Source organism: Pelodiscus sinensis, chromosome 2 (genome assembly GCF_052426305.1).
Source record: "Pelodiscus sinensis isolate ZL-2025 chromosome 2, ASM5242630v1, whole genome shotgun sequence".
In the NCBI taxonomy this organism is placed as follows: domain Eukaryota; kingdom Metazoa; phylum Chordata; order Testudines; family Trionychidae; genus Pelodiscus; species Pelodiscus sinensis.
The window spans coordinates 17,690,312-17,717,128 of NC_143053.1; the positions used below are offsets into that span (position 1 = coordinate 17,690,312).

General features: G+C 46.5%; 2 protein-coding genes across 6 annotated transcripts in view; one reads left to right on the plus strand and one right to left on the minus strand.

Annotated features, from left to right (window-relative positions):
- Positions 1–458: 458 nt before the first annotated feature.
- Positions 459–4,183, minus strand: LOC102449205 (elongation factor 1-alpha-like). Of its 2 annotated transcripts, none has more exons than XM_075920141.2 (7): positions 4,006–4,183; positions 3,704–3,883; positions 3,087–3,383; positions 2,732–2,882; positions 2,120–2,223; positions 1,172–1,406; positions 459–747 (listed from the first exon to the last, which is right to left on the minus strand). In XM_075920141.2, the coding sequence occupies exons 1-7, from the start codon at positions 4,159–4,161 to the stop codon at positions 629–631; spliced, it is 1,242 nt and encodes a 413-aa protein (XP_075776256.1). In that variant the 5' UTR covers positions 4,162–4,183; the 3' UTR covers positions 459–628. The 2 variants fall into 2 exon arrangements, with proteins under 2 accessions (XP_075776256.1, XP_075776255.1); XM_075920140.2 differs by having other exon boundaries at positions 2,120–2,376; positions 4,006–4,181.
- Positions 4,184–9,679: 5,496 nt separating this feature from the next.
- The window catches only part of CYRIB (CYFIP related Rac1 interactor B), a 146,593-nt gene continuing 129,455 nt past the window's right edge, over positions 9,680–26,817 (plus strand). For 2 of the 4 annotated variants that reach the window (XM_025184919.3, XM_006123559.5), the window contains exon 1: positions 9,681–9,826. The gene's annotated coding sequence lies outside the window, so the exon portion shown is untranslated. Of the gene's footprint in view, positions 9,827–26,817 lie in introns of all 4 variants that reach the window. The other 2 variants (XM_025184920.3, XM_025184918.3) reach the window with 2 other exon arrangements.

The window sequence follows — 26,817 nt, forward strand, 5'->3', positions numbered from 1 at the left end:
GGACTGCTCATTCCTGGTGCAAACGGATTCCTGGAGCTACCCCAACTGTGGCTCTGCACACCAATCCTTATTGACTAATTGTGTACTTGATACAAGCTGCATTGACTACAAGTAGGTCTAGAACTATGGAGTTGTTCCCGGGATACCAGAGGTATCCCAGGAAAAACTCCACCCAGCCCAGGGAATGTCTGCTCTTCTCACATGTTTTGTGGAAGAGCAGACGCTTTCGGAATCCCACTCTTCCTCATTTCACAAGGAAGAAGGGCTCTTCCGAAAGAGGAGGTTTTTCTGAAGTTTGGCGCAGTATAGGCTGACTAAATTTAAAAAAAAAAAAACCCACAGGAAAAGGTATTCAAATTATGATTATCCAGATTGCAATTTAGCATCCTTAGTTGAAAGTAGTTAAGAAGGAGAAACTAAGCTACATCTTAAATGACTTTTGCAATCAACTCTCTGCAGACCTTGGAGATGAAGAGTCTTTATTGTTCAGATACTTCAGAGCCCACAAGAACACAGAATGATCCCAATTCGGGGTTAAGCAAAACACAAGTCCAGCTCAATTAAACATTACATTAGAGCTACTTTTCAATTAAAGTGGCTTTAGACAAAAAAAAAAAAAAGACCCATTTCACTTGATGAGCAAAGCTTTTTGCGCTTGTTTCCTAGTGATGCTCGCAGGCTTCTTTTCCACAGATTTGATGACTCCAACTGCAACAGTCTGCTTCAAGTCCCGGGCTGCAAAGCGACCTGAAATGAACTTAAATATTTGAATTGCCTTTCAAAATAAGGGGAAGATGCTACTGCTTGTAGTCAGTAAGCAGTCTAGTACTCTCTCTTCCCCACCCCATCGATTATCTCAATTAGATTTAAGCTCTTTGTGGAGGGTCATTTTCTTTCTCTCTATAGCATTAACCAGTGGGGGCCTGGCCCATAAGTAGACTAAATTGTTACAAGTACTTCAGATAGGCAGGCTTCCTTTATTGCAGTAACCGTCTATTTAAGTTTCTTAGCTGAAGACTGCATCTTCCAATTCCCTACCCAATCCCTCAAAAATACACAGGACTATGAAGACAATAGAAATGGAAGCTCCTAGATTTAGTTAAGGGACTTTTTAAATCTCATGTAGGATTGGTAGAAAATATGCAGATCTGACTTTTCTTCAAACACTTGCCTAAAGGGGGATAGTCAAAAAATCTTTCCACACACAGCGGCTTCTTGGGTACAAGCCTGACAGTAGCAGAGTCTCCTGACTTCAGCACAGAAGGATTGTCCTCCAGCTTCTCCCCAGATCGACGGTCAATCTTCTCAAAGAGCTCAGCAAACTGGCAGGTGACATGAGCTGTGTGACAATCCACCACTGGTGAGTAGCCAGCCTTGATAAAGCCAGGGTGATTCAGGATGATCACCTAGAACAAAGGAGGGATGTGTTCCAGGAACTAAGAATCTACTTGAGTTCCCCAGCCCTTACCTTCCTGTTTTAGATGCCTAGACATCTACAGGGAGCAATGTCCTCTATAACTGAGCAGTAGATACCACTAGAAGCAGCCTACACCAGCACTGGGGAGGAAGGAGAATTGTCTGTAGTACTTACTGCAGTGGTGGGCAACCCACAGCCTAATAGGGGTTCTATGTGTGGCCCACATGACATTGTGTACAGTTGCAAGATTCTGCTGGTTTTCATCCATGTCATTTTTTCCTATCAGTATTACACACGAGACATGTAAACCAAGGGCACATGAAGTGAGGCACGTTCTGATTGTCCGCATCATCATGAGAGCCGTGCTCCCTCTGCATTAGTCAAAGAGCTGCTATGGTTCAATTGGCACACCCTGCAAACTCTAGGTCCACCAGGGCAGTTGGCAAAACTATCCTATCCCAGGAGACCATCTTGGTTATGACAATCTTGTGGCCACCAAGATGGAGGGCCACTCATGCGGCCCACTCTGCCTGTTGCTGACACTGTTCTGCAGAGCCCACTGACACCCCACTTGTACATTCCCAGCCTCCCAGTCATGCCACTAGAGGTCACACCTCATAGCAATTGCAGCCTTCCTGACATGCACACGCAGAGCTAACACCCTATGACCAATGTAAGCCCCATAGAAGCAAACCTCTGCACCTGAGCAATGAAGTGGGCTGCTGCTGCTGGGGGGTCACTCCTGGAGTTGCCAGCCACATGGCCCCGTCTCAGGTTCTTGACAGCAATGTTCTTTACGTTGAAACCTACGTTGTAACCCGGAAAAGCCACCTGCAGAGGCTCATGATGCATTTCAATGGTTCTGACCTCTGCCGACAGGTTTGCAGGGGCAAAGGAGATGTTCATGCCTGGCTTGAGGATGCCAGTCTCTATCTTCCCCACTGGTACAGTGCCAATTCCTGGGAGGAGACCGGGAGAATAAGAACTGACTGGAAAGCCCTCAGCCAGCACAGCAAGCTGACCAGTTACTTCATGCCACCTCAGATTGTCCTGACCCAGCTGGTGAAGGAGGGAAAGTAACTTCAGAAAGCGTCCTTCATGAAGTTGAGCTTTCACTAACCCAGGTCGGATTAGTGAAGGGACCAGCTCCCAGGCTGCTGCTAGATGCTTCTGGTCATGCCTCAGACTAAGGAAGTAAGTGACCGAGAGACTTATCTACACAAAGTCATTAATTTGGGGGGGATGATTTGAGCCCTGTACCCAAATGGAGACCCCATGAAGCACCCAGAATGCCCCATTCCTGCCTGGACTGACCACCAATCTTGTAGACATCCTGCAGAGGCACCCTGAGAGGTTTGTTACTGGGCCGCACAGGAGGCAGCAGAGAATCCAGTGCTTCCAGGAGCGTCTGCCCCTTCCCGAAGCCTTCCTTCCGTTTGACCTTCCAGCCTCTGAACCAGGGCATCTGCAGCAGGTGGAGGGAAGCGGGTGAGAAGCTGGACAGCCTGGGGCCGGTGCTGCCCCCCAGCAGAAGGGCCACTCTCCCCTCCTGGGCCCACCCTGAGGGTGCCCCTTGGCCCATCTCCTCCCCTGCCGTCTGGGCAAGGCAGAGGGCCCGCAGTTCTGTCCTCCAAGGGGGAAGCCACCCCGCAGCCCCCTGCATCCCCACCTTGGAGCTGGGCAGGGTGACGTTCTCCCCGGTCCAGCCGGACACCGGCACGCAGGGCACGGCGGCCGGGCTGTAGCCGATCCTGCGCAGGTAGAGGCTGACGCCCCGCACCACCTCCTCAAAGCGCCGCTGGCTGTAGGGCGGCTCGGCCAGGTCCATCTTGTTGACGCAGAGCAGCAGCTGCTTGACGCCCAGGGTGTAGGCCAGCAGGGCGTGCTCGCGGGTCTGCCCCTGCCGGGACACGCCGGCCTCGAACTCCCCGGGCGCGGCCGAGACCATCAGCACCGCGGCGTCCGCCTGGGGCAGAAAGGAAGAGGAGGGAGGGTGCTGGGGGGCGCTGCGTCCGCCTGGAAGGCTGCCCCTTCCCCACGGGGCAGGATCGGGGCCGCTCCCCAAGCCTGCGGGGCTGCAGCCTTCCCAATTGCGCCCAGCTCAGCAGGATCCGGGCCACTCCCTTAGCCGCAATAGGGGGGGACCTGCCCCCGCCCCACCCAGCCCGGGGGGCAGGACCGGGGCCGCCCCGCGCATCCCGCGCCACCCAGCCTGGAGGGGAGCAGGACCTGGGCCACCCCACCCAGCCCGAGGGGGGGGGGGTAGGCCCGGGGCCGCCCCGCTACCTGGGAGGTGCCCGTCAGCATGTTCTTGATGAAGTCGCGGTGTCCCGGCGCGTCGATGATGGTGAGGGAGAAGCGGCGCGTGTGGAGCCGCCACAGCGAGATGTCGATGGTGATGCCCCGCTCCCGCTCCGCCTTCAGCTTGTCCAGCACCCAGGCGAACTTGAAGGAGCCTTTCCCCGCCTGCGGGGCGAGGCGAGGCGGTCAGGGCGCGGGGCCGGGCCACGTGGGGACGGCCTGTCCGCCGCGCCGCTCGGCTCCCGCACGCCCGCCCGCCCGGCCGGCGAGGGACGGGGGCAGCCTACCTGGCTGGCCGCGGCCTCCAGCTTCTCCAGCAGCCGGGGCTCCAGCCCCCCGCACTGGTAGATGAGCTGCCCCGTGGTGGTGGATTTACCCGAGTCCACGTGGCCGATGATCACGATGTTCATGTGCGTCTTGCGGACGGGCTCCGGCTCCCCCATTCTGGCGGGAGGCGTCCGGGCCGCCGGCTCCGCCTTTATAGGGCGCGCTGATGGGCGCCGGCCCGCACCTGCTGGGCCAGGCCGCCCCCCTCTCCTCCCCGCAGGGGCTCAGAGGCGTGGGGCACCGCTGGGCGCTCAGCCCTATGGGAGGCTGGGGCCTCTGCGGACTATGCCCACAGGGAAGTTACTGGACAGAGAATCCCGGCCAAGATGGCCTGAGGTAACATCTGTCCCGCTTTCCTTCCCATGGAGAATAAGGGATCTTCTCCTCGGGAGGTGCAGTGTCCTCCCTCCCCAAGGGGAAGTGTTTCTGTCAATCCTGTTGCCATCTCTCAGGCCCTGAAGGGACCCCTCTGGGTCTCTAGTGCCACCCCCCTGACATCTCTCAATGTCATCAGGGTCATTCACAACGAAATGGCGTCTTCGCAAGCCCACTCGTTTCAGGCAAAGGAGACAATTTCATGGAGTCAGGCTCCTCACTGGGTATTTGCTAGAGGACTCACTTCTCCGTTTCCATGTTAAGGTACTTCCTTGTGTTCTTTCTGGTACTGCAGTGAGAGAAGGTGGGCGCCGCATTTACGTTGTTAAAAAACCATGGGGCCCAGTTGCCAGGATATATTTGACCTTTTAATAAAGATGATTTGTGTCTGGATTTCAGCATTCATAAGACCAGTCATATTGGGTCAGACCAAAGATCCATGTAGCCCAATATCCTGCCTTCCAACTGTGGCCAATGCCAGGTGCCCCAGAGGGAATGAAGAGAACAGGTGATCATCAAGTAATTGTCCCTCCCCTCTCCTCCTTGTTCGTTCATTCTCAGCTTCTGACAAACGGAGGCTAGGGACACCATTCCTACCCATCCTGGCTAATAGCCATTGATGGGCTTATCCTCCATGATTTTATCTCACTCTTCTTTGAACCGTGTTAAAGTCCTCTGGCTTGGCGTTCCACTTGTTGACCATGCATTGTGTGAAGAAATGCAAGTTGGACCTCACTGGCCCGGCACCCTCGGGACCTGATTGGTCCCAAAGAGGAGATTGTCGGACCAGGGAAGGTCTCTCTCCTCCTGGCCTGTGCTGCCACCTGGTTAGGGTTCCAGCCTGCCCCCTGGGCTCTCTAGATACTGCTGGCCCTGCTCCTGCCAGGGCAGAGTGCCATGGCCGGAGCTCTGTAGCTGTCTGGTTCTGCAGCAGGGGCCAGAGCGCGCAGCCAGGGCAGGGCTCTGCAAGCCACTTGGCTCCTGGGCGGAGGCTGGAGCTGCACAGCCAGGGCTAGGGAGGAGTACTGGGGCCAGAACTCCCCTGAATGCATTCCTGCCCCACCGTTAAGACCTCCCTTTTCCTTGGCTCTGTGGTCCAAGAACATCCGTGGTTCATGCTGGACCACGGATGGTGTTGGACCAGGGAGTCCACATTAAGGGAGGTACAACCTGTACTTTTGTTTGTTTTAATCCTGCTACGTATTAATTTGATTTAGTGACTCCTAGTTCTTGTGTATGGAAAAAAGTAAATATTTTCCTTATTTACTTGCCATACACCAGTCATGATTTTAAAGACCTCTATCATATCCTCACCCCTTTGTCATCTCTTTTGCAAGCTGAAAAATCCCAGTCTTATTAATCTCTCTCATATTCCCCAGCATTATTTGCAATGAATCACACATGCTTTGAGTTAATGGATAGATTAACTGTTCCCACCTTTTGGTATCAGTGTGCTCTTGTGTGGAGGTATGGGTCTTTGGGCAGAGAACTGACTACAGGATTGGAACCTAAAGAACAGCAAAGGTCCCCTAGTCTCATTTTCCCAGATGGGGATAATGGAAATCCAATATGAAATAAAGAGCATACAAGATGGAAAGTAAATTAAATGGGAAAAATTATAGTAATGTTAAGGGTTAACATGAGTAAGCGGGGGGGTGGGGAGGTCTTAAAATGTCATTTTACCATGAGTGTCCTTTTTACACATTTTACATACAATCTGCTAATAATATATATAAACTACCAGCTTTTTGAGGCAGGGACCCTATTTTTGTTTGTTGTCTAATGCAGTGGGATCCTGGGCCATAATTAGGATTCCTGGCTGCTATCTCAATGCAAGTGACATCAAAGTAATATAACTGAGTAAACTAAAGAAGGATCAAGTACCATCTATTCAGCTTATTTAATTTTCATAGCCAAGGTACTGAGCCTGCAAGATGGTCCAGTGGTTAGGGTGCTGCTCTAGAACTTGGAAAGCAGGATCAATTCCCTTTGATGCTTGTGAACAAGATTCTCAAAGCTGTGCATGTCCTTAACTAGCATTGCAATCAGTAAGAATGAGGTGCCTTTGCAGATCTAGGCCTTTAGCCTCTCTGCCTTAGGTCCTATCTGTAAAATTGAAATAATTGCTCTTTCCTACTTCAGAGGTGTCAGGAGTTATTAATTATTATGAGCTCAGGTATTATGTTGAAATGGGCCATATAGGAAAGATACACAGGCAGTTTGCAGGAATGTAGGAAAATATTTACTATGAAAATTAGCTTCTGATGCTGTGATTGGACACACATGGGCTGACACTGACATCTGTGCAAAGCCCCACTGAAATGAGTGGAGAGCTATAAAGGTTGCACCTGTTGCAGGTTCTGAGCTGATGTAGATTATCTCTATTATAAGCAACACTGGTAGTAGCATTTATAGTGAAGGTTCCTTAACACTTTCCATTAGGAGACTTTAGTATGTCAATTTTTTACATTAGCTTTAGTAACATTTTAAATAAGAAAGTGGAGTCAGACTAAGATGTGGGAGTTTGACTTCACTGTTCTGGGTTGGAGGTGAGATATAGGGTGAAGAATGCTATTAAGTTCTTAACTAACATAGATAGATAGGAGTTTGCTTTTATTTGGATGAGGAAAAGAAATTCCAACACATCCTGTAAACTCTTAACTTTAAACACAGGGATGGTTCCATTGAAGTCCATGGAAATACTAAAATTAAGCCTGTGGAAGTGTTTGCAGGATTGAGAAGTATTTTGATAGAAGGCTTGTTGTTTGCTGTCCTTCCAATGCTAAGGTCTTGTGATCTCTGCTACAGTGAATTAAGGAACTGGGGGCCCAATTCTGCCCCCATACGGTACGTCTACACTGCAGCGCTATTTTGAGACACTCTCGGTATCCCAAAATAGCTATCCCGTGTCTTAACAGCAAGCCTGTTATTTTGAAATATAATGGGCTTGCTATTCTGACAACCTTGTAAACCTCATTCCATGAGTAATAAGGGATGTTTTGGAACAGTGCTGTATGTCAAAATGAACTCAAAATAAGCTACACAATTTGTGTCGCTCATATTGCATAGCTTATTTTGAACTAAGGGTGCAGTGTAGAAGCACCCCTAGCATGTCTTGGAGTGGACCCTTGCCTGTCAGTTGTGCTCTCTGGAAGAGTTCTTGCACTTTGACTCGTGTGCAAAACGGGCCGGGCATGTATAGCATGAGCCCTGTCCTCAGTGAAACCAGCCCTTTGAGTCTCTGTCAAAGTCAGCATTGGGAAATCCCCCTCTGAATACAGGCGAGGGATTCCAGGGAGTGCCACAGTGCTACCCAGGTCTGATTCAGCCATTGATCTCTGCTCTGTAAATACTTAAACCTGGGCTTCTGTTCTGTCAAGTACCATTGATTTCAGTGGGATTTCAGCATGTTTGAAGCTGAACACAAACTCAAGTGTTTGGTTTAATATGGATGAATTTAATCACATGTTTAAGGACTCTCCTACTTTATGGCCCATGTTCATAAAATTAACTATGTGCTCAAGTGTCAGAAAGGCTGGGTTTATCACACCCCCACCCCCCTTCTGCTGGCTGGTGGATATTCCTGCAAGCATGTGCATGCAGATGGACTTCTAATGAGAGGAGTAGCCCCTGGTTGGAATCCACAACAGGCATCGCTGGTGGTGTTAGTTAATTTCTGCATCTATGACTTGTTGGTCCCATTCACAAGAACCACCTTCCAGGGATGCTAAGAGCCTGCTTTTCCCAGCTGCTAAATACTCCCACCCGCCTCCCCTGTGGCTTATTTCTCTCTTCCCTGAATGCAAAACAGGAGCAACGCCTCTGATGTTAATGGATGTAGGCCAGGGTGAGAAGAGAATCAGGCTGATTAGTTTCAGATGGAGCTGGGGGGGGGGGGGGAAGAGGTGTGAAAATCAGACCCTTACTGGGTGCATTCAGGTGAGTGAAAACAGGAGTCTAGCTGTAGTGCGGGTGCTGAGTAGAGTTGCCTGGTGTCCGGTATTTGTGGGTTTAGTCAGGTTTAAAAAAAAACAGGTAATACCGGACATGTGAAATGGTGAAATGTCTGGTATTTCCTGTTTCCCTCGGATGTAAGCCTGGCAGGGAAAATTTTCCCCTGCCGTGTCTGGTAGGAGCAGGAGAGTGAGGAGCATGGCAAAGTCGTAGTGAAGGGGGGCGGGAGGGAGCACTTGCTGGGTGCCACACTAGGGGGGATGCCAGGCTGGGGTGGGAGCAGAGCACACACTGCTCTGGCCCATGCTGCTCTGGTCCCGGCAGAGACCTGGGAGCTGGCCATGTGATGCCTCCCTCTACACACTGTGAGCCGAGGCAGCTGGGCTGCGCTGCAGGAGCAGTGACTTTAAAAGTAAAATTAACTTACCTGGCCGTCCTGTTCTTCCGGTACCTGGCTCTGCTGGGGGAGTGGGGAAGGGAGTTTGATTGGGGTGGGGCACCTGGGCACTGGGGATGCCTGGCTCGGGGAGGGCACTGGGATGGGGGATGCTGCGGGGGGGGCCTGGATCTGAGGCAGGGATGGGGGGGCGCTTGAGGGGGCCTGGCTCTGGGGGAGGGGTGAGTGCATTGGGATGGTGGGTTCTGGGGGAGGGGTGAGTACATTGGGATGGGGGGACAAGGGTGCCTGGCTCAGGGGGAAGGGTGCGTGCATTGGGGGTTAGTGTGTGGCCCGAAACTGGAGGGAGTGGTGCAACTTTTGCTTAACAACTTTGATCTCTCTCTCCCCCCCCCCCTTTTTTTTTCTCAGCAGAATTTTTTCCCTGTATGGTTGTTTTGTTTTGTTTTTTTGGCAGGGGGTGTTAGTTTAACAAAAGATACCAATCTGGCAACCCTAGTTCTGAGAAACAATGAATGAGAATGGCTGGACTTGACTGTCATCCAGGAGAACTAGCTGGTAGTTCTATCACTCCCGGAAAAATGAATCCAGCATTAAACAAATGTCTCCCTCGTGAAGATCTGGCAACGCCTCACCACCACTAAACTTCACAGTGCCCGAGGTGCCCAGTGCCAGTCGGTGAGAGCTCAGGTGCTTTGTATTCCCAGGAGCCACTCAGCCCTTTGCAGGATGCAATCCTGAGTAAGAGGTGGGGGAGAAGGGAAGCTTTGGTTCCCCACGGTACATGCGTGCAGCGTCCCTGCCCGGCTTGTAGAGAAAATCTGCTTTTCCTGGCAGGCAGGGCTGCTGCGCTTTTCAAAGGTAAACAGGGTTTCCTCTTCCTCCCCGAGTCTCTCTTCCTTTTATAGTTATTTTTCATGCTGCCGCTTTGCAAACCTGTGGCTGTGACGTTGAAACTGACCAACCCGGAAGCCGGGGCTGTTAGTGGTGCAGAAACCAGAGGCTCCTTCAGCATTTGACGGCTGCCTCGCTCCTCGCCCCGCTCCCAGCACCAGGTACCCTGAACTTGTTCCATGGGCTTCAGCTGGTGGCTGCATTCCGATCGCTTGCAGAGTGGGGTGGGGAGGGGGCGCTGGGGAAGGTGTATTGGTGGGGGAGGAGGCAGATTATTTCTAAGGCTGGGATTTTCCCGCAGGGATGTGCCAATGCTGCTTCTACCTAAATGTGGTGCAAGGAGAAAGCAACCCCTGCAGATCCACCTGTGTGTTCTCCATCCCAAGCCACCCTGGGGGGAAGCACCCCACATAATGCATATGCATGAAGGGCTGCACCGCTAGCAAGGAGCAGCAAGTGGCCAAGCCAAGCCCGGCATGGTGGTTTGCACCTGGGTGGATGCAGGGAATGAAGCCGCAGCGACTATCACCCTCCCTTGCCCTCCGGCCGTGCTACATGGCTCTGCGGTGTGCAGATAGGCTGGCCGTGCACGGACGCGGTTGGGGGGAGGGAGAGGAGACATGTAGTGGCTTGGGGTCAAAACCAACCCCAGGCACAACCAGTCTGACACGACAGCAGCCTGGGGGCAGTAGTAGGTGTCCTCCCTGTGTGTGTGAAGAAGATGGTCTGGCCTGGTGGGGAGTGTGGGGCTCACCTGAGCCCTGTTTCCAAGACAGGTCGAGTGTGATAGCCCAAAGCATTGGTTTAAGTCATCATGTCATTTAGGGTTGGAAAGCAGCAGCAGCCTTGAGGAACTGGGGTTGGAGGGGGGGAAGGGCAGATCTTTGAACTCTTCTACTTCCTCCTTTAAAACAGGCTGGTGCCGGACTCTATGGAGACTTCCTCTTTCCGCTTTAAAAACGTTTATTTCAGGTTTGTGAGTAGTGTGGGGGGACGACCGTTCTGTTTTTAACACAGTGTGATATAAACCTCTCTGTTTTGTACTCCATCTACCATGATGCTGGTGGGGCAGTTGTGAATTTGGGGTGTCCCACAAAAAAAATCCCCTTAAGAAAAATGTTGCTTAGCAGGAACGAGGGCCCCTTCTCCATTCCTTGCTCCTAGATTGGCTAGAACGGAAATAAAAAGATGTTCCTTTGACCGCTGGTGTGTGAGTTCTAGCTCCCATGTGAGGGAGTGTGCATGACTAGGGGTGATGAAAGGGGTCACAGGCAACTGGCTTGAATGAGCAGTAAAAAATGCAAAGGATGCAGGCCAGGGTCTCTTGTGGTGCTTGTTTTAATTCTCCTTGTTGACACTGGGTGTGGGATCAGGGAGGGAAGGAAGAGTTTTTGCAGATGTCAGAGTGGTGGAAATTCCACACAGGGAAAACCCAGGATACTTTTATCCAGAGCTGTTAAGTAGATGTGGAAAGATTTATTTTTGTAATGGCACGGTGACTCTCCCCTCCTCTGGAAGCAGGCAAAGTGGGAGGCAAGGCACAGCAGCAGCTCCTTGGCTTGTGTGGGGGTCTTTCTCTTACACTTGGCACTTGAGTTAAAAATTTCTCTACCTGCTGTAAGAATTTAGAATTTCAGGACTCTTGGGAATTCCTGGCTTTAGCTCTTATTTGCTGTGTCTTGGCAAGTCACAGTGCTTCAGTCTTTCCATGCACAAAATGGGCTTGGTTCTGTTCATCTCGTAGGGGTGTTTGTTATTAGCCCAATAATGTTCCAGCATCAAGCTAAGTATTCAAAGGGGTAAACCAATAGACTTCCTTTTTGTTGGAGCAGTAAGGAGAGGTGCTTCAGTCTGAACATTTTGGAAACGTACTCTCAGAAATCTAGATCGTTTGTTTGAATCTCTCAAGGGAGTGAATAATGGGGCAAGAATTGCATGGAAGATTTTCAAAGGAATTGGCAGAATTAGGGAAAGAAAGGGCTTGCATTTAATTCGATTGGTGTGGGGGTTTTTTAAGAGCATTTTTAGCCCTTGCCATCTGCACTCAGTGGAGATGGCAAAAAAAGCATGTTCTTAAATACGCAGATAATGAAACTTCAATCAAAAGGCTTGTTTACAACAAAGGGATTTTCTTCTCCTTGCCTGTACTTTAAAATAACTATACAAATCAATAGGCCATGAGCCTCAGTTTGTTGTTCAATAAGGTACAACGCATGGAAAGCTCAGCCATTGGCACTAGCATTGATTTGATGGAGACTGCTTGTGGCTGAGATAAGTAAATTACAAAGGAGAGAATGACTGGACCAATCCACCTGCAGATCCCTGGGGCCTTATTCTCCTCTCAGTTACAATTATTTTACACAAGCTTGTTTCCACTGAGGTCAGTGTGGTCAGCGGACTTGCACCAGTTTACATGACAGAAAACTTAGACTTTACAGGGGTCTTCAATGGAAATAGGCTTTAAAGAGGCATCGTCTATGAGAGAGACGTCCTAGTGCTCTAATCGTAGGATTGGGAGGCAGGCATTTGAGTTATGCTTTTAACCTTGACTGTGACCTTAATGTGACTTGGCTTGTCTGTCTCAGTTTCCCCACTTGTAAAACGGGATTAATTGTATTTACCTACCTTGCAGATGTGGTTGTGGAGCTCAGCTAGTGAATGTTTGTAAAGGAAATTGAAGATGAAAAGTAATAAGGCTAGAATTCTGGAATATTTGTGTTAAATAAGATACTAGAGCTGTGGAAGTGCTAAGTAGTATTAATGCTTTTGCCCTGTAAATAAAGATGATCACAGCAAATGTCAGTTCCCAGGAAACACCAGTGAGTAGATAACATTCCTGGTTTTGATCACTGTAATTTCCAGTAAGTCCCAGTTTGAAGTCCCATTATTAACTGATGACTTGATAGATCAGTTGCTAGGAGTTGCAGGCTAATGTTTCATCATGCATGCATGCGTGGGCGTGGGCATGCTTCTCAGATAATCCACATATCAGACTGAGGTGACTGACATGATGAGCCCTTGGAGGACCATAGACTGATCTATGTAAATAAAAGCATATTAGCCCCTTTTGTTAGAGCAGATGCTGGGTTTGAGACTTTTGAATCTTTGTTATTGTTGATGCAAATCTTGCACCTGTTGTTAGCTAATGCTGCTAGAAGCTCAGTGTGAGAGCCAAAAATGTATTGGGCTGGCCTGTGAGAAGGAAAGCACTTCTGCTTTTGGAGGCTTTGCACTTCCTTGTCTGAGAAGGGACAAAGCATGGGTGTGAGCAGCAGGCATGGCTTTTGTATGCAGTTAGCCACCTCTCTTAAGGAAGAAGTTACAGTAGGTTTCAAAAGGACTGGTGATGCAATACAGAGAAAATTAACAAAATAATTATAGCTAGTTGATTTGCCTGGTTTGTGGTTAAGCTTCCTATTGTGCTGCCAGGCTTGTCCAGTGAACCAATGAGCTGTTTCCTGTAAATGGATCATTCCTTAAAGTCCCTTTAAAAAGACAAGGCGTTGCCTGATTAGAATACAAAACAGCAAAGAGTATCTGCTTTCATTGCACAAAGATCACTAACCCTGTATTTATTTATTTTTTATTTTGCACCAAGGAGAAATAAATTCTGAAAGGACTGGGATTTGATTGCCATGCTGGTTTGGACCAGATAGTCCATCTGGTCTGCTATTTAGCAGGTTTTATAGAGGAAGGTGCAAGAAACCTTGCAGTAGGCAGTTGTGCCATATTAAATGTCTATTTTGCAGATTCTCCAGTGTCAGGAGAGAAAAGTAATCACAGCTCTGAGAGTGTTACTTAAACAGATACAGGACCTGCTCTGGCACTCATGGAAGTCGACAAGTGCTCTGGGGTCCAGTGGAAAGCAGATTGGGCTTGTGGCCAGTAAGCATCTTTTAAAATGTTGCTGATATGGTCTACAGAATATTTTTCTTTAAACAAGATCTGTAGTTTACATTGCTTGGGAAGGAGCATGTAATGGGTTTTCAATAACACAAAACAGCACAATTACTAAGCCTTAGAAATGGGAAGAGAACAAACAATTAAATGTCGCTGCTGTGCCTCTAAATGTGAACAAGCCAGATAAAGATGCAAAATGTTTAGCTGGTGAGGCCAGTTAGAAGCTTAATGCAATTTGCAGAATGTAGAAAGGCCATAGTCACTCTAATGAATTATTATTGCTTCTTAGTGAAAGTTACTATAGGATAAATGGCAGCTACCTAATTATTTGAAGCCCAAATAAGGTATTTCTTGTGGTTTTTTTGTTTTGTTTTTGGGAGTATTTCTTGCTAAAATTCATGGAACTCTTTTAGGATCAGATCCACAGCTGGGGAAGTCTGCCTAGTTCCAAAGAAATTCTAAATGGAACTTCTCTTTCTTCATGATTGGGATTCTCTATGGACATTGAAGTCAGGGGAAGGGAGGGTTTTAGTGCCTTGCAGCATTGCCTAACTCTGCAGTGGGTGTATAACAGAATACTTCTCTTGCCTCACTTCACCAGCATGGTGGGAGAGTTAATTCTGTCTGCCTACAAATGTCACTAAATGTCTGAGTTGATACTATAGGTTGGATTTTCAGTTGCTGTAAATTGGCCTACCTCCAATGGTGAAGATCAGGCCCTGTAGCAATGTATGAGATGCTTCTGTTCTGAAGGCATGTCTACACTTGCCATTTAAAGCAGAAAAAGTACCCTTTTTGTGTGAAAATCATAGGAGCACCCACACTTGCCAATGAGTTTTTCTGGGTGAATTGCATCACAAAAAGAAAATCCCCTCCATAAGCGGTATATAGGGTTCCAACTCGTGATGCTTTTGTTGTGTGCAAGTGAAGACTCATTCTTGCTGTTTACAGAACTTTTAGCCTCTTCAGGATGTTCCAATGCCGAAGTGACCACCCTGGCCAGCAGCTCTGGTGCTGTGATCTCAGATAAATAGACATCTGCCCTTCCCCCTGTAAATCTCCAGGAACTTTGAAATTCCCCTCCCCTTCCTGTTTTCCTGGCAAGTGTTATCATCTGACCAGGTAACAGTTTGCTCTGTGGAGCAGGCATTATCTTCTGTATGGAGCAATGCTGAGCTACTGAAACTGATCAGTGTTTGGAGAGAAGGGACTGTGCAGGACTCAGGATGTCCCCACAATCACCCCCTCCCTTCCCACAAGACTTGTCATCCAAATGAAAGGAGCTGTACTGAAGGACAGCTGTCCTCAGGGTCCTGCGATGGAACTGTGGCAAACATAAACGCTATCTGACGCCTGTGGAAGTAAATACACAAACTAGTAGTTTTCTTATACTGGTTCACTATCGCTGGTAAAACTGATCGCACAAAAACTCTGCAAATGTAGATAAAGTCTAAGTGCAGAGTGCTGAACTTAGCATCGAAGAATTCTATGCACTGCTACAGGCTGGAGACTGACTGGCTAAGAGGCAGTTTGGCAGGTGAGGATTACAGTAGCTGAGAAGCTGGATATGAGTCAGCAGTGTGCCCTTGTTGCCAGAAGGCTAATGGTACAGTGGGAGGCATTGATAGGAACATTGCCTGTAAATCTAGGGAAGTGATTATTTCCCTCTTTGTCACTGGTGAGCCCACATCTGGAGTATTGTGTCTAGTTTTGCCACCTCCCGTTACAGGAAGCATGCGGACATATAGGAAAGAGTTCAGCAGAGAGTAACAAAAATTATTAGGTCTATATAGTTCCTGCTTCCACTTGTTCCTTGTTTATTGCATTGTGCTGCATTTCTTTAAAAAAAAAAAAAGTACATCTTTAAAATGTTTTTAATCAAAATCCATGTGCCTTGCAAAAAAACTGCAAGAAATCTTTCTAGTCTGTCTGCAATGTGTTTGTTATCATGGTACCTAATGTGCAAGTTCTTTATTTTTCAAAGCTTGCTGTCTACAAAAAGGTAAATATAAAACCTACTAGTGAGGGTAGAAAACTGGGAGCCAGGACTCTGGTTCCCCCCCACCATGTTTCATGAAACTGGCTTATGAATATGCATAACTCAGATGCTTCACACAACATACATGGTATAACAAGGGACTACTCAACACGTGGCCCATGGGTGGGAACTAAAACAAAAAAAAAGTCAATATAATGGTCTTCTTTTGATATGCATTTTAGTAGTTACATTCCTGGACTATCATTGGTCATTAAAAGTGCTGTCATATTATTTCATGTTATTAATCTCCGCAGAACTGACTTAAATGGGGCTTGTGTGTTGTGTAGTCTTGCCTTAATCTTTGTATTCATGCCTGTCAGTGTGAAAGATGCTATTTGCATATATGTTTGCATGTATATGCAACCATACTTAAGTTGCAGCACTCGGCATGTGCTGTGAGTATCATTGTGGCCCCCCAGGGCTTCCAAAGTTGAGTAGCCCTGATGTAACATAGCACTTTTAAAGTTACAATTGCTGAAGTGTGTATAGTATTTCTCTGCACGTATCATTCTTGTATGTGAAGTTAGAAATATGAAGTGTAACTCTGTTTATAAATCTAGAATTTTAGAGCTGTTAGTGGTATTTAAGAACTTAATGACCCAGTGCTCAAGGTAACAGTCAGTGAATGGCTTTATTTTTCCTATAAGCCTGGATTGTGGCTGGTCCTGCCAGGACATGTGATGAGGCCACCTGATGCTGGAACCTATTTTGGATCCTGTACTTTTCCACTGAAGTGAGAAGTTTGAACTGAACACACAGACTTCCCACCTTGGGCAATGGGGAATTAAAAGTGGGAAACCAAAACAATAGGAGAGAGGCCAGATGCCAGGATATCCCCTCTTACCACCTAAGATGCCTGTTGGAAACATCTAAGACTGACTGGAGGAAGGATCGCGCCCAAGCTAGGAGGCTGTCCAGCTTGTTAAAAAGATTATTAGAACAACTGTTAGGGTAAGAATTTGTGTGTAACAAGTTTCTTAGTATATTAGAATTAGCTGGCATGTTTTGTTTATTTTGGCTTAGCAGTTGACTTTGATCTCTGTATCTCTGTTCTCATTGGCATTCATTGAAATCCTGCTCTTTATACTTCTGTTTATCATCAAGTCCAGCATAAATAATTTTTACTGATTTTTTTTTTTTTGAGGGGTGGAGGGGACAACCACTATGCATATCTCTTTCACTGATAAAGAGGGCTGATCTCATGAAACTTCTCTGTGTAAAACTTCTATACAGTATAAGATGGATTTATCTGTGATTTTTGTTCTCGTTGGGACTGTGTTCGTGGGTGCCGTCGTCAGCCTGTTGGCTGAGCCTTCTCAGAGCTGAGAGTGTTCAGTGTCTGTGCTGCTCTGTTGTTGAGCAGTTACCCCATCTTTGTTTCTTGGCCAGGGGAGACCAGAGCTTCTGGCCCAGCAAGACAGGCTGGTCGGGCACCTCATGGCAGGTAGGTGGACTCAGTGGCATGATCAGCATACTGGGGGCCAGTCCCAAGGGGACCCCCATGATCAAAGTCCTCACAGCCACTTCCTGGGTCTTACTAAGAGAGACTCAGGGTAAAGCTCAGCCAGACTCAGAGTACGCTTTGCTCTCAGTCTGTGCTCAGACCAGTACACCACAACCCCCTTGGATTTAAGACATTCTATAGCTGCTAGAGATACTATGGGACCTTAACTTGTTTCAATACCACGTCTGCAATAATCACTGTAGACCCTTGAAGCTAAGGAGCATTCTTTGCCTTCAAAGTACTTGTGTCGATTAGTAACCACCCAGGGACTGTGTGAACTTTTGGAATTACCCACTGCAAAATGTGGGACCAATATACAATCAACTCTCAAGACATTGCAACCAGAATGCATAACACTACTGGTTAAGACCATTTTTCTTTTAATGTAAACATCAGCATTAATGGGTCTTAAAAATTAACCCCTCTTGCCAATAGTCCCATCAGAAAGGTCTTTCTTGTCAGCCTCAATTCTGTGTATTTTGAACCAGTCATGCTAAATGAAGCCAGACAAAATTTTCTAAGTTCTGCTAACGGATAGTAATTCACGTATTCTCTGTGGCTGTACCAAAGGTGTGTTTAAAAGGAACACGGTGAATGAATTTCTTACCCCTGCTGATCAGCAGTTACTAATATTAGTCCACCCATTTGACATTTAGAGCGATAATGATGTGTGAAACTGACCACTTTCACTCTGACTTTCTGAAATGCAAGGTGTCTAAATTGTGACTACGTCCGTCAACTTGTGGCTCATAAACCTTGACCTTGGACCTGTAAGGGGGAAATTAAAAACATTGATTTCACCAGTCTATTGTGGTGGTTTTCAGCCTGTCTGCAGTCTTCTGGGATCCACAGGCTATGTAAAATTCCAAAGGGGTCTGCACCTCCATATTTTTAGGAGTCTACAAATGGAAAAACAGGTTAAAACCACTGTCCTACAGTAAGCCCTACTTCTGCAAATTCTATTCAGCCCAGGAGCTGTGACCTCAGAAGGGGAAGGAAAGTATTATTCCCCGAGTTTGTCAGTAAAAAAAAGTCAGACGAACTGGAAGTTCAGGTCCTAAATTCGTAGCACTGCCACGTGTGAGGGTAAATCTCAACTGAGGAACTACTGAATTATCAAAAATGGACAACAGAGCTGGACTTCCTGTTTCCCTGCTCTGAAAATAATTTCCTCTTCGCTATTTATTTTAAAATGCTTTATCTGAAGGTACTAAATTATAACCCCTGGGTAGGGTTGCCAGGTGTCCGGTATTGAACCCTGGTTCTTTTTTTCTCAACAGAATTTTTCCCAGCATGTGTGTGTGTGTGTGTGTGTGTGTGTGTGTGTGGTTTTTGTTGTGTTTTTTTGAGTTTGATATTTTTTTGTGAAACCATCTGGCAGCACTACCCCTGGGAATGGGTGGATTATTAAAGCACTGCTGTTTAAGCTGTTGCTCAATTACATACTTGGCCGTAAGTTGCCTAGAACATTTAGGGACTTCTGTAGTCAAGGGAGCAATCTGGAATCCAGTGAGGCCTATATCTTTGCGCACTGTTTCAGAAGGCCAGACTATGTCTGGATGCTCCTTTTATTATCTTTCCTTAAATCTATGCTTCTGTTAGATGTTTTTGGATTTTTCCCCTCTCCTGACACATACCTGGCTCTCCTGTATATCTTTTCTTCAGTCCCCATGGCCTTGCATCATTAGCACCTCCTTCCAGCTGGAGATGGGTGGACATTGCTTTGAGTCTCAGGGCTACTCCTTCCCTCCACAGAACAGTTGGAGACCATTGCCAGACTCCAAACCTTAAAGGAAAGCTCTGTTACTGACTCCACAGGACAAAAAGATTTCTAGCACTGAGCACAAAGATTTCTAGAATCGTTTCCTCTTACATGGGATGGAGAAGCCCAAGAGCTGGAGTCCAAACATTAATAACTACAGTACTTGGAAGTCAACCAGAAACCAAACTTTGGTAGATATAGTGACATTGGACTTTTTTTTTTTTTTTTTAGTGTGGGGATGCTGAACTGCACCTCCTCTTTACCCTTGACCATGCTCCTCACCTCCCTAGGCTGCAGCTACTGCTAGGGATGGCTGAGGAGCCCCAGGCTGGGGCAGGAATGGAACCTTGGGCCCAGGTGGCTGCAAAGCCCCAGGCATGGGACCAAAGCCTGGGGGTGCTGCAGCTCTACTACTGCCCGTGCCTGCAGGGAGGTAATTTTAGGTTTGTTTAGTCCTCACCCAATCCAAGCACATTCTCCACCTCTGGGGAGTCTTACTTAACTCCGGTGGGCAGGTTGAGGCTATAAGGGTCAGTTGCAAACCGTATCTTAAAGCTCTTTTCAAAAGTTTGCTCAGATGTCTCGTTTCTCTACCGTGATGTCCACACAGAGGACCTCTCTCACATAACGAAAGAGGCCAACACACAGAAGAACTCTCCTTCTGTGCAGCCCTGATATAGAGCCGTTTTAACCCCTACTGTAACTCCATTACCGACAAGAGAGCTCTGTCAGGAACGACTCCAGGCCAGGACTGAAATGTGATAGAAGGGAACCTGTATGTCTTTTGCCAGCATATACAGGAAAGGATGTCGGTTTCTAGAGCTGTGAGTTGGGAACCTTTCACCTGCACGACATGAAAAAATAAATCACGGAACCAAAGTGTCCTCAAACCTTTTACCACTTACAAAAGTGAGTGGAGCAGAAGCTGCCGTTTTATGATTGCCTGAGGCAGTTCGCTCCCTCTAAAGGTTTGGCTGTGTCCCCAAAATATGATCTATTGTCCATTAGTAGGTTTGCCTGGCATTCTGCTTGTGTTGAAGCCTCAAGAAATATTTACTGAAAGGAGCAACACAATCTCTTTTTAATATGCTCGATGTATCACAGATATCCAGACCCCCATTGCCAAAGACAGCTTATCAAATTAGAACATTAGTAGGATTCCCTATGAATGAACAAATTATTCAAATATCTATTTAAGGATTGGAACCAAATATTGTTGCCATGATTGCTGTTTTGAAGTTAATTTCTATTAGAGGTGGATTTCAAACACTGAAAACTTTGGCTAATGAAGGGAAGAGAAGCCTTTTCCTGAGATTTTGGGGGGAAAGCGTTCAGGTCCACCTTCAGTTCTTATGTTTGTAATTAGTGTTTACTTGATAAATTTGTGTATGCATAAAATATAAATCTTCGTGAATCTAAAATATTTATTTTTATCGCAGTGGCTCTTCTGGACCTGGTCAATGAGTAGGTCTCCTATCATGCTAGGGGTTCTACAAGTCTGGGAAAAAAAGATGGGTCTCTTAGCTAATCTACTTGGTATTTCCAGACTTAGCCACCTGCTGAACTTTGCCCTCTTTGTTTGTATTCTGATTGAGAATGCTTTTTGTGGTTGACTGCTACAGAAATATGAGTGTCTGTCTTGCTACTGAATTCGTCTGACCTCTCGTGCAAACAATAAAACATCAAGAATATTTCTCCCCATAGCCTCTCATGGTAGCTTAGCCTGTTCTAGGAAACAAGGAAAGAGAGCTGGGATGCTTGAAAGGGAAGAACTTGCTTAAGTGAACATGTTGTTGAATATAATGGACTTGATGCTGTAGACCCGTTGCATGATTCTTCAGTATTCTTATCTCCTTGGACCTCAATGGGAGTTCTGAATGCACGATTCTACTTAGTGTTCTCTACTTTGACCAGTGCTGCTGGAGAGAATGCACTGTTATAGGCAGCAAGCATTTTTGTGTAGCATGTTGCCTAGTGCTTTGTGGACTCTGTGGTGTTTCTAGGTTCTTATTTTCTTAGGGATGAACTGCCTCTGAATTATTTGCATGTTGCTTAGGCTTTTCGTTCTTCCTCTTCCGTTTATCTCTAAAAGCATGATCCTATGTGCACAATGCATTCACTCAGACATTGGCTGAGAATGGTACTTTCCTTGCAACTTCCTCTTATGATTCCAAGCAATGCAAATCTTTCTTATATGTACTCCTGTGGGGGAAGGGAAGATCCTTCTTTGCAATACTAATGCCAGAGAGGAACTTGAAGTGACTCTGTCTCCAGCAGCATGTCGTGCATGTGGTTCACAAAGTCTTTTCTTTCCACCCTGCTAACATTTGTGTCCTTGTCTGAGCCCTTGAGACAGAGCATTGGCGCTAGCAGCAGAGAACATTCAGGCAATGTCTTCTCAGAAACAGCAGGTCAGAAGCATGCGCTCCAGTGGACTGGGCCAGTCTGTTTCCTGTGCATCTACTAAGTCCCCATGTGTTGACTGACAGTGGGAACTCTTTTTTTTTTTTTTTTTTTTTTTTTTTTTTTTTGTGCTAGTAGAACAGGCAACCCCTAGTAAGGTTTGCTCTATTAGCATATTCCTGCCTCCTGGCAGCTCGGCGGTCACTCATTCGGGAAGCTTTATGGTGTAGCCAGCAGTGACGTACTTATGCTGAGATGAGGAGGAGACAGGGATATGCCAACAGGTATAGTTGACTCCATCCCTAATGCTGTGGTGAGACCATGAGAGAAGAGTATGATTTTTTTTTTCCCAAGTTACAGGCTCCCTCCTAGGCTGCTCCATGGACAGCACAATAATACCTCCTCCCTCCCCCTTCCCATGGGCTAGATTGCAGACTTACATTCTAGCCCAGGGGTGAGGAACCTTTTTTGAGTCAGGGGCATTGACTCAGAAAAATCATTCAGGGCTACGAAAAAGTGAGAAGACACTCCTATCATTCCCCTGGCCCACCAGAGCCTTTGGGGGTCTGGCCTAGTAGATTTTGTGGGGCTCCCTTGTCTCTGGGGTGAGGCCAAAAACGAGGGGAGGGGGCTGTAAAGAAGCAGGCTTGGGTGTGGGTAATGGGGGGGTGCTTACCTGGCGCAGCTCCGCAGGGACACACCTGACTCAATGGCTCCTACTGCTCCCAGACACACACACCCCGCTACTCCTATTGGTCATGATTACCGCCAATCAGAGAAATGGGAGGAAAGCCTCCAGGCAGTGCTTTGTTGCCCTGCTGTTTCCTTAGCGAGGGGGAACAGCCGCACATGGAGCTGCTTCCTTTCCCTGACGAGTAGAGCCTATGGACCGGATCTGGACCCAGCTTGCCTGACTCCTGCCCAGGCTTGGGGCTCCCCCCAGTATTGGGGTGCCAGTGCAGGTGCTCCAGCCTGGCAGGGCGGGACTGCAGAGGGAGCCACAAGGCTAGAGCACCAGCACTAGCTCCCCAGTAGAAGCCCTGAGCCTCACGGGCCAGATCCAGGCAAGTTGGGAGCCTGATCAGGCCCTTTGGGCCATAGGTTCCCCACCACTGCTCTAGCCCATGGAGCTCTCTTGGTTTTGAGCTCCTTGGAATGAGTTAGCTAAGTGCTGGTATCTGCAGTGGCATGGCTGTTAGTTATGATGAGTTAATTCCTGTTGTATCTACAATATGGCTGTGTCTACACTGGGCCACTTATTCCGGAAAATCAGCCGCTTTTCCGGAATAAGCTGCGAGCTGTCTACACTGGCCCCTTGAATTTCTAGAAAAGCACTGACTATCTACTGTAAGAAATCAGCTGCTTTTCCGGAAAAACTATGCTGCTCCCACTCGGGCAAAAGTCCTTTTTCCGGAAAACTGTTCCGGAAAAGGGCCAGTGTAGACAGCACAGTAGTGTTTTCCGCAAAAAAGCCCCGATTGCGAAAATGACGATCGGGGCTTTTTTCCGGAAAAGCGCGTCTACATTGGCCACAGATGCTTTTCCGGAAAAAGGGCTTTTCCGGAAAAGCATCCTGCCAATGTATTTCTTTCTCCGGAAATACTTATAACGGAAAACTGTTCCGTTTTAAGCATTTCCGGAAATTCATGCCAGTGTAGACGTAGCCCCAGTGTGTAGGGACTTTCTCAACACAAGAGGCAGACCAGTCTCTGCCCTAGGTGCTCACAAATCAAATCACTTCTTAAAAAAGAAAGCAACAAACAAATTAAACTGCTGTTTAGCTAAAAATTCTGCAAAGACTTCCTCATGGGAGCACTCCTGTTGAACTCAAGGAGACTATCCGTCTATTTAAATACACATGTAAATCTTTGTAAGATTGGGACCTTTATATCAACAAAAGTATCACCGACTATTTGAAGAGACACTTCTCGCCCGAAGATTAAATACAAGGAATTCTGAAATTCTGTCTGAGGGGGTAGCTGTGTTGGTCTGTAACTTGAAAACAAGTAGTCCCATGGCACTGTAGAACTTAAGGCCTAGGGGCTGGATGTGGCCCCTGGCTTGCCTGGACCTGGTTCCTGAGGCTCAGGGATCCCCCTGCATTGGGGAGTCCGTGCTGGCACTCCAGCCCCCTCTCTCCACCCTTGTGTCCGTCTCCCCCCCCCCCCCCCCGCCACCTACCCACACAGCTGGAGCACACACAATCTACTAGCCTGCCTCCCCAGGCTCTAGTGTACGAGGGGAATGTAAGGAGTGTCTTTTTGCTGCTCAGTCAAGGGCTTCTCACTTGTGTGCAGCCCCCAACTCAAAAAAAAATTCTCCAACCCTGCCTTAGAGACTCACAAAAATGTATAGAATCATGAGTTTTCATAGTTAATCATGAGCCTTTCCCTCCAAAATCGCCTGATGAAGTGGGTTTTACCCATGAAAGCCCATGATTCTATATATTTGTTAGTCTCTAAGGCAACGTCTACACTGCAGAGCCATTTCAGGATACTAGAAGTATCCTGAAATAGCTATTCCATGTCTATTGAAGCAGCCCATTATTTCAAAATAGATTTTGAAATGACGTGTGGCTTATTCCAACATCCCAGTCAAGGAGAATTTTGGAATAGCGAGTTATTTTGAAATTTGGTGCTGTGTAGACCCACCAAATTATGAAACAAGCTATTTTGAAATACGCTCAAAATAAGCTACGCAATGTCTGTAGTGCAAATTGCGTAGCTTATTTCAAGCTAAGGGTTCTGTGTAGATGCACCCTTAGGTGCCACAGGTCCCCTTGTACTGAAATTCAGTGTCCTTCTAAAGATCTGCTTTTGTGCTGCAGACTCTTATTGTAAATATAGTGGCAGACATCAGGCTCCAAACACATAATAAGATGTGCCAGATAAAATGGAGAACTCTAAAATATTGATCATCTACTTCTATAAAGTCACTTTAGTTGCCTGAGCAAACAGATTAGAAAACATTAACAAATATCTTAAACTTTCATTACACATCTTCTCTTTATACAGTTGACCTTTTAAATGCTGAATAAAATGTATCTGTACTTAGTTTCCAAAACTGGACTCTTCTTTAAAAAATAATTGCACAAGAGTTTGTATGCCTTGTGAGTTTAAATTGCTGGATCAATCTCCCAGTAATGCTAAGAGACTATTGAAGGGCAAGTTCCCCTACTATGGTGTAACTTTACCCTGAAGTGTGACATTTCACCTGCATCACAATGGATGATAATGCACTGGAATAGCTTGCTGTGCACATACTGATACCAAGTGATCCTGTTACAGCAAACCTTCCCTTCCTCATCCTACTCCCCCCCCCCCCTTTTTTGTTTCTCTCCTTCTCTCTCCCCACCCTAGGCTGTAAGTTCTTAGTTGTGGTTATTTAAATTAGTGCTCCAGGGACTCAAAAGAGATTGGGGTCCTACTTTGATATTGTTGTATAAACACATAAGGGGTTAAGGGTTAAGCCTCTGTGCTGGAGAGCTTTCCTTGTAAATAGATGGGTGCAGAAACAGAAGCAGAGAGGTGAAGTGATTCGTACCAAGTCACACAGCAAGCTGGTGAGTAAGTTGGGAATAGACTCCAAGTTTCCTGACATCCAGTTCAGCACTCTATCCTCTGGACCACAATGTCAAAGGGAATTTGTCTTTAGCAAATCTTACAAGTACTGGACAAAGCTAGCTTCAGGGAGTGAGTTGCATCTAACAAGGAAAAGAAATGAGCAGTGTTTAAGTGGATTCTTTTTCATTAACTTCAAATTTTCTAGAGTTACTTGAATGACTCTGCCCAGAAATGCTTGATATAGTTGCTGGAACTAGGGGTGTTGGCGTGAAGAGGATTCCTTATATACAGTGTTTACAGTTTGGCTCTTAGCACCCCCACTATACAAACTGTTCCAGCACTCCTGGCCTTGGATTTTTTTAAGGGGGTGGCAATGTCTGTGGCTGGATATTTTTGTGATATTCTTGAAAAGGCCATTTCACTTCTTGCTGCAAGTATAGTGCAACTTATTAAAGAGCAAGAATTCCTACCTCCCACCTCTACAAAATATTGCAGCACTGAACACAATTCTTATAACAAAGTTCGAAGGTTTATGTTTTTGGATTGGTGGAATTAAATGTAAACTTGAATCACTATCTGAAGAGAATTCAAATGATAAACAATCTTGGTTTTAAAAACTCTTCCCATGTTGGTATTATAAGCGTGATTAAGCCCCCTGTACTCAGAACTGATCAGCTCACAAGTCGAAACGTGTCGTGGGAGTTGAGGGAAGCTAGATGCTTAATGGGATTGCTTCCTAACAAAATATAGAGCAGAAATGGGCCATGTTGCCATTGCCATGTTCTGTGAAGGAACCTTTAACTGAAATGCAGGTATGAAAATGCACCTGAATTCAGAGCTGGTAGCAGCACTTTCTATGGATCTGCATTCCCTACCTAGAATTGGAGTAATCTAAGATAGGAGATAAATGGGCTTGGTGCCTGTTTGGTGGGCTCACTTTGTCCTACCTGGTGCGGTAGGCCATGTGCCCCAGCTTTCTTCCTCAGGGGTCTCGTCATCTCTGACCACTGAGGCACTCTGTAAACGTTGCTTGTGGCAGATCTGGAATGTGGTTTGAAGAGTGCCGCGTGCAGCATTTTGAGGGATCAGGATTTCCTAAACTGTTCATAAGAATAATGCATGATCTTGTTTTCTTGACCACATCCCCTTTCCTCTTCCTTCTCCAAGACACATTGAGACCTTGTGCACATGGGTGCCATTTGTGGGTGGCCAACTTGGAGATACGTTCTCCTAAGGAAGAAAATAAATAAGGTAGTAAAGAAAATAAAACAATTTCATTTTAAGAGACTCTAGATTTCTTGCCAGCACTTGCTTAAATAAAGTCAGATTGGTAGCCCTGGAAAATATAAGTGCTCTGGCAACACTTCAGCCACGGCAAGATATCTTACTACACCCTACCATTATGCCTCCCCTTGGACATCCTATGTGGTTCATTCAGTCTCAAGTCTTATGCCTTTCTGCTGAGACTCCAATGTAAATGTTGTTTGTTTGTGATATAAACACCTGTCCATTAGGAAATCTCACTCTTGTTATATAGACCAAAGAAATAAGATGTTTAATGGCTTCCAGTCACTACTGGACTGGGTATGAACTGATGATCTAGAGGTGAAGGGTTCTTTGTCACATTTCTAATCTCTTGAGGGATCAGATCCTTAGAAACAGATGTCTCATTTTCATAAACCACTGATGATTCGCACTGTTGTGTTGCTTTCATTCCCTTGGGTTGATATAAAAAAGATGGTTATTTTTGGATTCTGTTCTAGAGACTCATGTTATGCTCTGTCTTACTGTTTTCCACTTCCCACATATTTATGACTCGGTCATCAGACAAAAGTAAAGATCCAAAAAGCTGTATTGGAGGTCAAACATTATTAATAATCAAATAGTTACATGTATTGTTCTTGAGCCAAGTAAATCTAATAGAGTATCTTTTGGTTTTGGTTTTAATGGTGAAAGTGTAAAACATTGCGTCTGTATTGACT

Coding starts and splice junctions, on each gene's coding strand:
- LOC102449205 (XM_075920140.2), bottom strand. CDS start 4,161: ATGGGGGAGCCGGAGCCCGTCCGCAAGACGCACATGAACATCGTGATC. Junction 3,384..3,703: donor TGCTGACGGGCACCTCCCAG/GTAGCGGGGCGG, acceptor TTTCTGCCCCAG/GCGGACGCCGCGGTGCTGAT. Junction 748..1,171: donor TTTTGACTATCCCCCTTTAG/GCAAGTGTTTGA, acceptor AGTTCATTTCAG/GTCGCTTTGCAGCCCGGGAC.